Here is a 15,856-nt window from a genome sequence, read left to right as displayed (position 1 = left end):
AATGCTGATAAAGAAGACAAATCGCACAATGCTATATGTGCTCAAATTTATCCCAATTCCAGTGAACCATTACCACAAGGTTCACATATGCGTTTATTTCTCATAATCTACTTTTCTGGTAAAGTTGTTGGGCATATAAGCTGTCACAAGAACCTTAAATATCTAGCTTTATTTAAGGGCAGAAGACAACCCTATAATTTGTACCACTTGGGCAAGTAAACAAGCTTGTGGGATCATCTTGAGGATAGCTATAAGCATCAGGGCACCTGCTCTTAAAGAACCTGGAGAAGTCGGTCGGGCGGCAGCTTCCTGGGCCATTGGTGCAACAATACTCATTTGTTTTAAAAACAGTGCACGGATTGTGGCATCCACCTGGAGTTCTTAGCTTAGCTGGGCATTGATCAACAATAGGCGCTGAACATCTGATATTACGGCAACGAGTAACGGAGCTGAACTCCATTGGGATGTTGAATCCATCAACGTTGGAAATGTCGATGTAGTCTAAGTTGTTAGGCTGGTTTAGGGAGAATTCAGCTATCGTATTTGGAGGACTTCCATAGCCTTGGCACTCGAGGCGCCCTTTGCAGTCACCTGTTTGACAGTGGCCTTGGCCTTTGGCATCAAAGTTGCAATTGGTTCGGCCCCAAATGCGAGCGTGGGTGGTGCCAGGAGCCACGTTTAGGGACCATGATTTGCCTCGGTCGAGCCGCCTGCCACCGCCTGGGAAAGCAGCTGCCCAAACTGTGTAGGTACATTGGTTTATAATGTTGAAATTTGCAGCATTGGTGAAGGTTAAGGATAAAGTTAGGCACAAAACCAAAAGGGATAAAGTGTAGGTGAACTTCATGGTGTTTCAAACTTTCTAAGTGAACTGGTAGCTGGTTGTGGTTTCAAGATGCCACAGCTTGGGGGTTTATATTGGTGAATAGGAATGATTCAAAAGATGCGGATATGTCAATAATCCTTCCGCATAATTTCAGCCAGCTGCCATCCTTCGTTGTCATTGGTGGAGTTAGGACCTTTATTCATGAGGTGCAATATTAAGAAAATTTTATATTCCCCTTGAGAAACCATTCCCGTAATTTTTATCTTTTAGTGGTAATTAATAGTGGTTCAAATTTTAAATGATTGAAGTAATACAGTCTAAGGGTCCGAAAAACTTATTTCACCATCTAACCATGAATTTGACTTGAGGATACGATACCAAAAGGAGTTGTATAATCTCCTGTAATAATACTAACATAAATTTACAATGTGTTATAGATTTTTGGGATAACTAAATGTCTTTGATGTACTGCCACTTTATTTAATATTAAAACAATTTAAAAAATTGTCTACAACTTGTTTTCATTTGCAAAAATTATCAGGTCTTCTAATGGGATAAAATTACATAGTAATTACAACTATGCATAAAAATTGTATAAAAGTGCATAATAATTAAATTATGCATTGCGTATTAGATGTATATATTCATACATACAATAGGCGGATAATGTATAGAGAGTCAAATGAATATATATATGTTTGATTTGCTTGTAATTCATATAGTTTAATATATATGATAAGCTTAATGTTGAGTGAATAAGATTTGTTAGAAAGAAAATAAAAATAGCATCGTATAATATATTTTATGTTAATGTTGCATTGTAGAAATGATGGTGGTAACTGCATACAATTTTAAAATTTTTGGGTGGGGGGGGGGGAATTGTAAGGTTAGAGGGAATATTATTAAATTTCAAGGGAGGCAAAAGTTGGGCAACAACAATAAAAGACAAATTTTTATAGGTTATTCTAGAGATTTCAAAAGTTGAGGAGGGTGCAATTGGGCTGGCCTTGACTCCGCCCCTGCTCATTGTTCTTTTTATCTGGTCACGTAAACTTGATTGTTCTTTTAATCGATGCTCCATTTTTTCTCAAGTGTCCAATTCGTGGATTACTTCCACGAAAGACAAAAAGAATCAAAAGACGTGAATTTTCTGTTTGGATGGAGCGTTTTTTTAACCACATTAATTTCAAGAATTACTTTCAATGAAGAAATCAGAATTAAATTACTAACCCTTAATCCCAAGTAAACCTCAAAAACCGGCAACTCTTGAGACCATCCAGGAAACTAATAATCTAACCCTCAACCCCCCTTTGATCGATGTGGGATTAATTTCAGGAATTACTTTCTAACTTCTTTTACTATCACAAAAGCGGCTATTAATAAAATATTATGTTACAATTTTCCTACAAATATCGTTCAAAAGAATTATCTTATCACTTAATTAGTGGAAAGAATTAGCAATATACAGATATTAATTAGCCACATTGAATGACTGACGTGTATGTTCAAAACAAGAAAATGGTGATCATACGTTAAAACATGTTATGACGTAGTGAATGTCAAATTTTCAATATATCGAGAAAGTTTTAGTCTAATAGCTAAAATTGATATGCCTTCTTCCACAGTCGAGAATTTTAACAAGATTCAAGACCCTACTCCTGCCTACATCTGTTTGTCATCCTTCTTTGGTCCGAACCAATTCAAAAGTTAGGCAAATGACTTGAGGAAGCTTAGAAAATTCAATCAGTATATCAAGAGGAATAACACTTCTAACCCTGGATCTATAAAAGTTTCCTGGAGTAAACAAAATAAAACCCATTAGTCCCGTTTGGAGCAGTGTTCAGTTCAAGCAATTTTTTTGAGCATAAACTTCAGTTTTGGCAACTTATCAGGATAGCATTTCAGGTGGCTAAATTGCTAAATTCATGTTCAATCTAAATTTTTTTTTTTTACAGTCGACAATAGTTTACTCTACATATACTCCTACCCCTACTCTAACCTATTTTAAGTGAAGGCCCAACTGAGCCAATGGAAGAGAATCGACGGGAATTGAACCATCATCGAATTAGACGGGTATACAACGGGTATAGTACACACCCGTCTAGATTTTTTAGAGAGCCACATAATATGGCAATTAGGAGATAAGGCTTCCGCTTGGTGGTCACCACTAACCCAAAGGCTGATGGTTTGTTCAATCTAAATTCAGTTACTGTAACTTTTGCCCAGTGTGATTCTCTAGCTTCTTAGTCTCAAGAGTTCCCTTATACAAAAGCAACAACACAAAAGGACAATAAAGGCATGGTATTACTTAATGGTATGGTATGGTATTACCTACCAAGCTAACAGCTTATCTTTTGTAGATAGTTTGGCATACCAGCCAGAGGTTGCTATTACTCAATGGTATGGTATTACCTATCAACCTAGCAGCCTATCCATAAGGGCAGGGACCGTTGCGCTGCCAGGAGGGTTACATCTAGTTGAACAAATTTTAAATCTGTTTGATTAATAATATAAATTTCTTTGAACACAATGTAATTTTAATACACCCTTTTGCGAGATTCACACATGACGCTGAATCATACAATTAGGCCTGTCAATGGTTCGGATTTAGACCCGGACCGGATCCGTGAAATTATTGCGGGTACGGATAGAGATTTAATTCCGTTATCCGGATCCTGATCCGGATCCATTTTGTCAAACAAAAAACGGGTTGAATACGGAATATAGTATTCTGCCACGTATTAGACCCGGATTTGGATATAAATGGATTAATAATTTAAAATATATATATTTATGAATATAATATGATTAGAGTTATGTATTTGAGTAAAGTTAATTTGATAAAATAACGGGCCTGTTTGGAAGTGAGTTTTTAGACCAAATTTTTTACCTACTAGTTTTTTAACAACTTTTGCTACAGGAACCCCAAAAAACTTCCCAAAACTTTTTACCTACACACTTCAAAAATACACAAAAAAAACTTTCCCTTCAAACTTTTTTTCTTTTTCCGCCCCCACCCAACCCACCACATCCTCCGCTGCCGGCCACCACCTCCAGCACCACTTCCGACGCCAGTTACTATTCCGGCGGCCAGTTCCGGCCATACACAAAGTTTTTTTTTCTCTCCCCCCTCCCCTCTTCCCCTCTGCCAGCCCTACCCCCTTCCCCCTCCCCATTTCAGGCAGTTTTTAAATCCTTCATTTTCAAACACAAAAAGTGAACATAGAACCCCAAGAACCGAACAAGCAAAATCATAGCCCAGAAAAAGAAAAAAAGGGGGAAAAAAAAGTCCAGAATGGAGGAATTTGACATCAAATTCAACGTGATGGTTTCCTTATTCAACTGGATGCAGAAGAGGAAATCCTCCGCGACGAAACGTTCCAAGTTCCGTAAATTCCTCGATGCTTTTTGCCGGAAACCGGAGGACTATTTCAGCGCCATCCGGGGGGTGGCGGGAGGAGGGGGTCGTGCTGGGGAAAGGGCAGGGGGTGGCAGGGGAGGGGGTCGCGCAGGGGAGGTAGCAGGAGAAACTGGGGAAAGGGCAGGAGAGGTGGCAGGGGGAGGGGGTCGCGCTGGCAGAGAAAAGGGCAGGGGAGTGGCGGGAGAAGCTGGGGAAAAGGCAGGGGTGGCGGGGGGAGGGGGTCATGCTGGCAGAGGAAAGGGCAGGGGGTGGCAGGGGGAAAGGGCAGGGGGTGGCGGGGGGGAGGGGGTCACGGTCGCAGAGGGGAGGTGGCGAGAGGAGAAGGGGAAAGGGAGGAGAGGGGTGGCGGGCGTAAGTGCTGCTGGGAGGTAACGGGGAGGAAAGAAAGAAAAAAGAAGAAGAAAAAGGAAGAAGAAAAAGAAGAAGAGAGGAAAGAAAAGAAAAAGGAAAGAAAGAAAAGAAAAAGAAAGAGAAAGAGAAAAAAAAAAGAAAAAAAAAGAAAAGGAAAAAAAAAGTTTTTCACTCTACAAAATTTTTCATCTTACAAAAAAAAATTTTCACCTTATAAAAACTTCTACAAAATTTTTTCAAAAACTTCTACAGTGCACTACAGTAAAATTTTAGACAAACTCCTAAAAAACTCAGGTTCTAAATAGGCCCAACTTTTCGGAACAGTTGGTAGCTGTTCTTGGCTATATTTCGTTGAGACACTAGGAGTCTGTTTGAGATTGCGGTATTGCTTGTTCTAAAAAAGTACATTTGGAGAATAAAAGCACTTTTAATGTATTTAATAAGTATCATTTTTTTGAAGTTAGGAGTAAAATTTTTTGCCACGTAGGCATTTTTAATACAAGCTCGAAATTGGCACTTTTAGAGTTATTTCTATATTTTAAAAAATAAAAAATTGATTTTAACCATTTTATCATAAACTTTAACTAAATGAAGAGAGAAATATATTTCAAAAAATTCAGACAAATTTTTATAGGTTATTCCGGAGATTTCAAAAGTTGAGGGGGGTGCAATTGGCCCTCTTTCACTTAGTCGAGAATTTTAACAAGAAGATTTCGGAGCAGTAGAGAGGGCATAAATCAAGACCCTACATCCGTTTGTCATCTTCTCTAGTCCGAACCAAGTCAAAAGCTAGAGCCTATCCTTGAGGGTTGTGGGTAAAGTACCTAGCAATTTATATAAAATACCTATCACGCTAGCTGCCTATCCTTGAGGGTAAAGTATCTATCAATTTATATAAAATACCTATCAAGCTAGCTGCCTATCCTTGAGGGTTGAGGGTAAAGTACCTATCAAGCTAGCAGCCTATCCTCGAGGAGGGTTACATATATTTGAACAAATTGTAATTCTGTTTGTTTAATAATAATATAAATTACTTTGAACACAATTGTAATTTTAATACACCCTTCTGTGAGATTCACACGTAGAGCTTAAATCAATCGAGTAGTTCGAAAGTTCGTTAGAGCTCGACTCATTAAAACTCGAGCTCGACTCGTTAATTTTGGTTAACAAGTCGAGCTCGAGCTCGAAACAGGCTCGTTTAGTTAACAAGCTCGGCTCGTTTGATACTCGAGTAGCTCGTTAGAACTCATTAATGAAGGGCATATTTGTTATTTTAAAAATCAAAATTATAAAAATTAAAAATTATAGATTTTTATTAAAGTTAATTTGCACGAACTCGAGCTCGAGCTCAAGCCACATGTATATTTAACGAGCCGAGTTCGAACACATTTTAAAACTCGTTTTCCTAACGAGCTCGAGTCGAGTTCGGCAGCCAAATACTCGGCTCGATTAACAGCTCTATTCACACGTGATATTGAATCATACAATAACTTTTTGAAACCGTTGGCAGCTATTCTTGCTTCTTTTTTTTTTTTTTTTTTTTTTGAGATACTGGGAGTCTGTTTGATATTACGGTACTGCTTGTATTGAAAAAGTATATTTGGAGAATAAAAGAACTTTTAAGGTATCATTTTTTGAATTTAGGAGTAAAATTTTTTGGCACTCAGGCATTTTTAATACAAGCTCGAAATTGGCACTCTTAGAATTTTTTTCTATATTTTAAAAAAATAAAAATTTGATTTTAACCATTTTATCATAAACTTTAACTAAATGAAGAGAGAAATATGTTTCAAAAAATTTCAGAATTATACATTATTAAGTAGAAAATACTTTAACAAAAAAAAAAAAAGAATATCTACTAGCTAAAAAACCTTTTCCTCCGCAATCCTAAATAGGCACTGGGATACATTTGTTTATCAGCAAGACTTGACTGGGAATTCCCAGCTATTTAGGGTTCAGATTACAGGATATTAATATTACCCTAGCTTTTATTGTAGTAGGCTGCTAGTGACTGTAAGGCAGTTTATACTATACGAGAGGAGGGGAAACTTGAGAGCAGAATTAAGTAACTTATACTGACATGCCTTTTTTTTTTATTGTGAGTAAAAAGGCATGTAACGAAGATGATATTATTATCACCAGCTGATGCCAGAATGTTTGAAAATCCTTAATTAACATTTATTGTCTTTGTGTTATTTTTTCTTCAAGGAAAAAATGTCTATCACAAAAAAAGGGAAAAAAAATAAAAAATTAGAATTGTAGCAAGCATTTCATTCATTTTAATCTTTAATTCTTTCTCCTTATTCCTTATCCTCCAAATTTTTTTTAATTAGAGACAATTATAGTTGATTGGTTTTGTTTCCGCATTTAGTGTGCAAAAAGTACTAAGAAAACACGACATGGTTATACCAATATACACAGACGTGTAAATAGCTAAAAACTAAAAGAAATGGACTATGTATCTTTTGCTTTATTTCTGTCGTATAGTGTCGTGCATAGCATACAGCAATATTTTCCTACCATTTATGATTTGCATTGTGTTGATGCATGTTTATATAATGTTTCAAAACAAACTAAGATTTCTATTTATCTTTTTTTTGGATATTCAACTTATTTACTATTTAAAAGGAAAAGAAACTATTATTTCTTAAGTTAGTCATAATTGGTGTATGATTGACAAAACTTGCAATAAATAGTTTATAATAATTTTCTATATTTGTTTTTGGTTTTATTAACAAAATTTGCAACTTCAATAGTATATGTGGGGTTTTCTCTTTTTTTTTTTCTTTTTTTTTCAAGGAGAGACTTCAAACCTTAAAAAGGAATAAAAGAGAAGCGATTGAGAGTCGACTCATATAGCTTACAATCACATGAGTAATGTTCTTGCCAACCAAATTGAATCTTGGGGCGTATATGTGTAGTATTAAAACTCAAACGGATTTTCATTTTTGTAAATTAAATTCTTTGGGCTGTTGGGAGTACGACCCAAAATTGATAATGGAAATTCGCTAATAGACACCGCTCTACACTCAAAAGCACTAGGAGCCCAATCAGAAACCCCCAAATTTGTTAGCTCAATCCATTTCAGTAGAGTTAATAAAGATAATTAAGCTAGTACCAACTGAATCCAAAAGAATGAATTTGAAAAACACATCACAAACAACTGTCATTAGGATTCCATTTATCATAATCAACAAAATTCCAAAGAAATAACATGAGAAAATTGTTCTTAATTAAAATAGTAGCCTATGATTAAAAAAAAAAACCCATTCTTAATGACAATTGGACGACTAATTTCTAAAACAAAAATGGTAATTAACCACAATAGTGTTTGGAAAATAAGGCACATAATAACTATGAAAATGCATATTTTGTATCAAGGATTAAGCTTCTCTGCAAGTCACAATAAGCTTCGAAAGGCCGTGATTTTTGTTTTGATGCATCTCTTTCTTTGACATGAAATGTAAATATTTTGCTGATTCTTATTTTTTCCAGTATTATTTTGAACTAAGAAATGTTATATATTTTCTTTGTCCTGTAGGAAGGGAAAAAATGGAAGGTAGTTTGGTCAATTTACGCCTCCACAAACAAGCATAACGGATAAGTCATGCCATCTGAAATAGGCGAGGAGGCGTTGCACATTAAATTTAGATTTCAAAAATATTACCATCACAATTGTTAGAGGAACGTGTTTCCTTTACAACGTTAACAAAATCTAATGTAATTTAAGCAGACAAGTTCATAAAAGTACAGCTCATTTTTGCATTCAAAGATAATTTAAATGAAAACTTTGTTGTGGTGGGGAATATATATATATATATCACAACCTCAAGGAAAAGTTAAAACATGGTTTTGGTTGTTAGTTTTTCCAGCCTCAATAATCGCTATGCTTCTATTGAGAAGGCAACAATGGCTATTCTACTCTTTTTGGTTTTACAGCTTTTTATTTCTAATTTATTTTATATATATATATATATATAATCAAGAAATTATACATGATTATATATGTATAGTTTAATTTATTATTTTTTTTGATTTCATGATGTGATCCTTCTATCAATAAGTTAATGGCATTGTAGTGGTAAAGGGTTTTTTTTCCACCCCCCTTCCCCCCAAAGTTCTCATTGGCCCATTATCCCTTCTCCTTCTAAAGCTGTCCAAACAAATGAGGTAGTTTTTTGATACTAATTATGCACAAGAATGGGCATGCATCTTTGATCTTTTTACTATGTCCAAAGAGAGAGAGGCTTACCCTACTAAGAACCATTTTGTACCCATGAAGTTTTCATTTGATACTGTATGATCCTTAAATTCTTTGATGTTAGGAAAAAGATATTTGGGTGGATTAAATAAAGGTGAAGAAACAGTGGTGGAACCACATGTAGCTTGCATTCCCCCCCCCCCCCTCCCCCCACCATTTTCCCCCTTCATTTCACATTTTTAAGGAAATTAGTTTTTAAGTTTAGAAAGTCTAAAAATTTTTAAAGTTGCTCTTATTTTCCCATTTAGAATTTATAAAATTCAATTTTCCATCTATATTGCCTGCCCTAAATAATTAAATATTCATAATTATTACCCTTCCCAAGAACGTTAGACCTATTTAAAGCTAAAAATGAATATTACCCTTCATAAAAATTCTTTCGACGTTTCTAAACTCAAATAGATAGAATGGTTTTCACTTTTGAATTTATGCACAACTTCACTTTGAAAGTATAATTAATTCAGAAAGAAAAAAAGGTATATTTAATATAGGCATTGTTGCACTTAACTATTCTATTACTACATTTCATGTGCTATCTGAGATTGGCCCCCCTTGATGCTAGGATCTTGGCTCTCTAAGAGGAGCATAAGGGGCAAAAGTTTATGCTTAAAAAAAAAGAAAGAAAAGGAATTATAATAAACAATGGTTAAAATTGTCTATATTTGGATATAATCCCTGTCGTTAATTGGCAATGGTAGCTGCTGATCCCCTCTGTTTTCATGTCTATAAAAGTATTAAGTTTCCAGGGTTATATATATATATATATATGGCAGCCAAGTACTTCATTTTACTCATAAAGTCACAATTACATTTTACATGCTTGATTAACAAATGCAATTTAATAGCAAGAAAATTGGAACTGAAGCTTTCAAATTCAATAAGGTACAGCAAGGCAAGGAATGATGGTGCCTTTCTTTTACTTGATGAAAGGTTTACATTGTATACATGGGATCGCTTCCTGAAGGAGAATATTCACCGTTGTTGTAAATAGCATGTAATGTGTACAGATTCAGTGCCTTCTAATTTATATGTACCAATTGATCCATTAAAAAAACTTAATGATGATTTTTCCTTCCCCCCCCCCCCCCCCCCATGTCATGGAAGGTACCAAGGGAAAACCTAGGTAAGAAGTTATACTAGGAGTTTCAATGGATTTGCAGCCAACCTTACAAAGCAAGAGCAGCGAAAGCTAGCTGGTGAGTTCAATTTGGCTAGTTTGCCATACTCTCTATTAACCATTTTTGATAATTCTACCTGAATAGATTCAAATTTCATTAACTGTTATATTTCTATTTTTTTCAGTCAAATGATACAATTTTATAAATATTAACACTTGATATTACAAGAGTTAATTACAAAAAGGGGTAACTACCCCCATATCCTTTCTAGCTAGTTCTGATAACCAAAATAGGAATGCTCCCTCCCATTCAATCATCCTAACTGACTTAACTGCAAATTAAGCCATAGCATGGCTACAACTATTAGCAGTTCTGGGAACAAACAAAAACAAACATCTTTCAAAATTCTTCTTCAAGTCTTCAATGTCTTCCAAGATCGTTTGTACCTTACAATCCTGCACATTGCTTGAGTTGATTAGGCTCACCACAAATTTGCAATCAGATTGGACCTTTATTGTAGTCCACCCTGCAGTTGTGGCCATTTCCAACGCACTCCTTATTGCCAATGCTTCCTCTATTGTTGGTTCTCCTCTCATCCTCGCCATGATGCCTTTGGCTTTCACTATCTCTTCACGCCAATTCCGCGCAATTATCCCCAACCCTGTCCTTACCATCTTAGCTGAGAGAGCCACATCTGTGTTTATCCTTATCACGCCTTCCTTAGGTGGTTCCCATTTCTGGTGTGATTGTCCATTCTCTCCTGCTGCTGTTATATTTCTATTTACTTTTTAGTAATTTATGAAGTTCTAACGAAATATGCAGCCCGTGATGATGTGGTTTCTATATTTCCATGCAAAAGGCTTCAACTTCATACAACATCATCGTGGGACTTTATTGGTTTTCTTCAAAAGTGCCCCTCGAAATCTTGCAGTTGAGAGTGATATAATTATAGGAGTTCTTGATTCTGGAATTTGGCCAGAATAAGAGAGTTTTGACGATCATGGTTTTGGTCCTATTCCAAACAAATGGAAAAGAGCATGTAACGGCGGAGATGATTTCATGTGTAACAAGTAAGTTTTCTTCTTTTTGTTAGTTAATTTACTACGTTTGAGTTTGGACGTATTGAAAGAGGACATTTACGACTATGGTACAAAGATTCGGCCGAGTCGGAGCCATCACCGTCTCGGACCCTCTCGATACGATATCGGAACAATACGATTTTGAGATATTTGACTCGTCGAGATATTACCATGAAAAGTTAAAACGGCCGAATCACACTGAATTACTCCGAATCATCCTGAATCAATTCGAATTTTTATTATTTTTACTAATTTTTTAATTATTTTTGTTTATCATATTTTTTTTTTATAATTTTTAGAATATTAAATAGTTCAAAAATTCTCGTCTTACCGAAACTGCGACCGATATGCTAAGACCGATGTGGAATAGTCCGAGCGGTGACCGCAATTGTGACCGCTCTTTTGAACCATGTTTACGACTGGCAGTCATTGCAACGTATACATGTCTATAGCAAAATCATTGGAGCTCGTTACTATGTATCAGATTCGCCAAGAGATTTAGAAGGTCAGAAGGTCACGGAACGCATATTTCCTCAACAGCTGCAGGAAACAATGTCATGGATGTGAGTTACTGTGGAATTGTAGAAGGTACTGTACGAGGAGAGGCGCCTGCAGCAAGGACTGCTGTATACAAAGCTTATGTTTTTACATATTGAGATGATGCTGATATATTGGCTGGATTCGACGATGCTATAGCTGATGGAGTTGACATTATTACAATTTCAATTGGTTTCAATTATCCAGTTGACTTGATAGATGATTCTATAGCAGTTGGACCTTTCCATGCAGCACAGAAGGGAATACTTGCTGTAAATTCGGCAGGAAATAATGGCCTTGTACTAGGACAGATTACGAGTACACAGCACCATGGTTGTTTACCATCGAAAGAGGGGCAGCAACTATTCCTGACAGTTCACGGCCAAGATTTGGTCACAAAAAATTGTACAGTTCAAATCTTATTTTATACCTCGTTTTTAACAATATGTGTAGAATTCACAAAATTTTATTCTAGAATTACACGTTGTTGAAAGTAAGTTACATCATGTGCAAACAAAATTACGCCATCTTGTGCAAAATGCACACATAACCTTCAGGAACGGTTGCTGGTCCGTTCACCATCGCAGCAACTACTACAAATCGCAAGATCATCAGTGAAGTTGTCCTCGGTAATGGAGTAAAATTAGCAGTATGTATTGAACTTCTTCCCTTACCATGGCTAATTCCTTCGATTATTGCTCAAAAAAATAAAAAATCGGACACTTGCGGTTCTGACAGGGGTTCTGTATATATCTATGGGTGCCGGGCTGTGTCAGCCCAGCACCTGACACCAAAAAAAAATTTTTTTTTTATGAAAGACACACAGCCCGACACCTGACAAAGTCTGCAAAAGCTGGCTGCTGGGCACTCTCTGCTCGGTAGCCAGTCAAATTGTAAAAAAAAAAAATTCGAAGGGCTTCAATGCAATTCAGACAAAGTAGCTCACCTGACAAAGATTGCAAAAACTGGCTGCCGGGCACTCTCTACCCGGCAGCCAGTCAAATTGTTAAAAAAAAATTTCGGCATCGGTTAAATGCAATTCAGACAAAGTAGCTCCCGTGAATTTTTTACACTTTTTTGCTTCAGATTTGCCCCTTTTGGCAGGCTTGTGGACAAAACAAAAATTGTCTGGCAGCTCCCGTGAATCAAAAAAGCTGAACCAAAAGAAAAATTTACGTACGATTGGACAAAAGAACTATGCTCCATTAGACTTTAGCAGGTCGTGAAACAATAATTGTGTGCTACCGGTAGTATAAAATTTTTTTTTTTTAAAGAAACTTTGTAATCTAGCCGTCCAAACGGACGGCTAGATTTTACCTTATGCTCTATATAAGCACTGAGGAACTTCCTCATCGTCCGCACCTCTCACTTTCTCCCATACGGAATTTACATTTCTCACTTTTCTCTCAGCCCTCAGTCGGAGTTTACATTTCTCAGTGTCTCACACTTTCACACGAGCACCTCACTTTACATTTTGCAGAGTTGGGCGTATTACTATCTTGTGGCCCTAATCGATATTTCGAAGAGTTGGGCAAAGAACTGTCCTGTGGTCCAAATCGTGAGTGTTTGTTGGCTTAGTCCTCCTTATTTATCAAATGATTATTACTTTGTTTGGCAGTAGAATTGGCTTGTGGTCCTGTTGGTGTTTCTAATAATTACCTTATTCTTATGCAGAATTGGCATCAGACGCTTGGTGCCGTGTTTTTGTTAATCGCCGTGCTGATTAATTGCGGTACTTCTGTTAAGGTCGCCGGGCTCATTACTCACGGTGCTCCCGAGGCAATCGATTTTTTTGATTCAAAAGAGGTTAGTGATTTGTATTATATAAAAGTTGCTATAATTTGTCATTTTATGTTAGTGAATTGTTGATAAATATTTTATGTTATTGTTATAATTTGTTATTAATTAAATATTTAATTTATTGTTGAAGCAATTGTAAACAGCTAATGTAGTTTACGTATGTTTGTTAATATTAGTTAGTGAAGCACGGTACACGCTTAGTTGAATTAGTTTAGTGATTGAATTAGTTTAAGTAGATTAATTAGTTGTTTAAATTTGTTTAATAAATGTATTTAAAGTGATTGATTAAATGAATGTAAATCTATAATAAATGCAGTACATAAAATTGATGTCATTAGCATAGCTTAATATCGAAATTAGTATTATTGGTTCAATGCAATTCACTTTATTATGCAAGTTAGTTGATAATTAGTCCACGGTATTTAGTATATGATTAGTTTAATTAGTTTTGTGATTTAATTAGATTAATTAGTTGCTTTTTAATTAGTTGAATGAATTAAATTTAATAGGTTCGATTAGATGAATTTAGATGTATTTGTCGAGTCATGTATTGAGTTTTGATTATGATAGCTATTTAGTGGGGATAATTTAAGTATTTGAAATAATTGCTACATTTAATACATTAAATGCATAAACATAATGTAATTAGGTTAGCTTTATTTCAAAATTAGGGGTATTAGTTTAATGCAATTCACTTTGTTGTGCAAGTTAGTTGATAATTAGCTTGTGCTATTTAGTATCTGATTAGATTAAGTAGTTTTGTGGTTTAATTAGTTAAATTAGGACCTCTCACTCTTTTGTAATTAATTAATTTTAAGAGGTCGATTAAATGAACTTAGATTTATTTGTCGAGGCATGTATTGAGTTTTGATTATGATAGCTATTTAGTGGGGATAATTCAAGTATTTGGAAAAACTGCTACATTTAATACATTAAATGCATAAACATAATGTAATTAGCATAAAATCATTTTAAAATAGGGTTTTTAATATTAGTAAGATATTTGATTAGAATTTCATATTTAATTGACCCAATATGAAATGTAGGTGCATGATAGACTTAGCATAAGGTAAAATTTTTATAACTAAATGTAGTAATTAAGGTGGTTAATTAGGTTTACTTTGTTATTTATTAAATGATATGTTTATTTGTTATAAATGGTTGAATTATTTAATTAGAATGCATTTTTTGTTGTTATTTGTTATATTATTGGTTATTATTTGTTACAATTATGGACTCATAATTATTTATTTATTTGTTATAAATTATACATATTTGATTCGATCAATTAATTGATTATTCAAATAAGCTTATCAATGCGATTTTACAATGTTATCAACACTCGTCCGTAATAGGTATAACATGTCAAGTGATAATTGCCTGGTGATACAATTATATTGGGGAGGAAAAATTATATACAAAAAGGGGTCAATTTCATATGATCCTCCTATACCGAAAAATGCGTTGTTCTTGACAGAGGTGGTGGGTTATGATGAATTGGTAGACAGAATATACACTAGTATGGGTTTAGATCGGAACAGCTATAAGATTAGTTTGATATATCGGAGTTGTCTCCAAAATAGCAAGTTTGGTGCAATGCCTTTGGTAAATGACAATGGAGTTGCTGGTCTGTACTACTTACAATCTGGTAGTAGACTTGCAACCGAAATATATGTGGAAGTCGAGAAGCTATTGGGTTTAGAAAAACATGGTGCCGATGGTTTACAAATTATAAGTGGTAATCTTGAGCGAGGCGGTAGCAGTTCCGAACATATATCTTTATTCCAGCCAGTCGGCCATTTTGAGAGTCAAATGACCCAACTAGCTGGAGCAGATGTCGAACAAAGGCATAGAGGGCGAAGAAGGGGTACTGGTCGGCAGACGAATAATGATCCTCCATGTACAGGTGCTCGACCGATAATTCACACCTCAACCATTCATTCTCGAGGTGCGGATATTGAATCGGCACCAATGTTTGATGTACAGCCATCTACTGACGATCAGTTTGTAGATGTTGACATGGACTCCGAACCGGAGCCCAATCTTAGTGGTTCCGATGATGAGAACCACGAACATGGTACTGACAGGCAAGCAGGGCATCTAGAGGGCGCATCTATGGCCCATGATGACATGGATCATGGTGCCCCCTGGATAAATAGTGAGGGTCCACAACTGCGTTATGAAGCTGGTGTTGACGCTGCATTGAATTTTGACCCCCTTGATGCTGGGCGAGCGGAGAAGCTAAGAATGTGGAACGAACACACCAGAGATTTAGAATTGAGCCATCTTTTTTAATCAAAGGAGCATGTCCAACGAGCTGTGAAGTTGTGGTCCATCAAGGAGAACAGGGAGTTCAGAGTTCGTGAGAGCACGCCAACGACTTGGTATGTTCGTTGTCGGGCTCGTAACTCCGTCCCCCCTTGTAATTGGCAGCTTCGTGCAACCTTACGGAGCTCGCACAAC

The 15,856-nt window shown here is 35.9% G+C and overlaps 1 protein-coding gene across 1 annotated transcript; it reads right to left on the bottom strand.

Annotated features, from left to right (window-relative positions):
* Window positions 1-46: 46 nt before the first annotated feature.
* LOC113719350 (thaumatin-like protein) lies at window positions 47-871 on the bottom strand. The gene is made up of 2 exons (XM_072071799.1): window positions 154-871; window positions 47-115 (listed from the first exon to the last, which is right to left on the bottom strand). Exon 1 carries the CDS (start codon window positions 845-847, stop codon window positions 173-175), a length of 675 nt encoding a protein of 224 aa, XP_071927900.1. The 5' UTR covers window positions 848-871; the 3' UTR covers window positions 47-115; window positions 154-172.
* Between the last annotated feature and the right edge of the window lie 14,985 nt (window positions 872-15,856).

Source organism: Coffea arabica, chromosome 11e, assembly GCF_036785885.1.
Source record: "Coffea arabica cultivar ET-39 chromosome 11e, Coffea Arabica ET-39 HiFi, whole genome shotgun sequence".
NCBI classification, from domain to species: domain Eukaryota; kingdom Viridiplantae; phylum Streptophyta; class Magnoliopsida; order Gentianales; family Rubiaceae; genus Coffea; species Coffea arabica.
The sequence above is the reverse complement of the archived record's forward strand: the minus strand, read 5'-3'. Positions and strand labels throughout refer to the sequence as shown.

Bases quoted from the DNA above. Each gene is read 5' to 3' on its own strand.
- LOC113719350 (XM_072071799.1), bottom strand. From the start codon at position 847: ATGAAGTTCACCTACACTTTATCCCTTTTGGTTTTGTGCCTAACTTTA.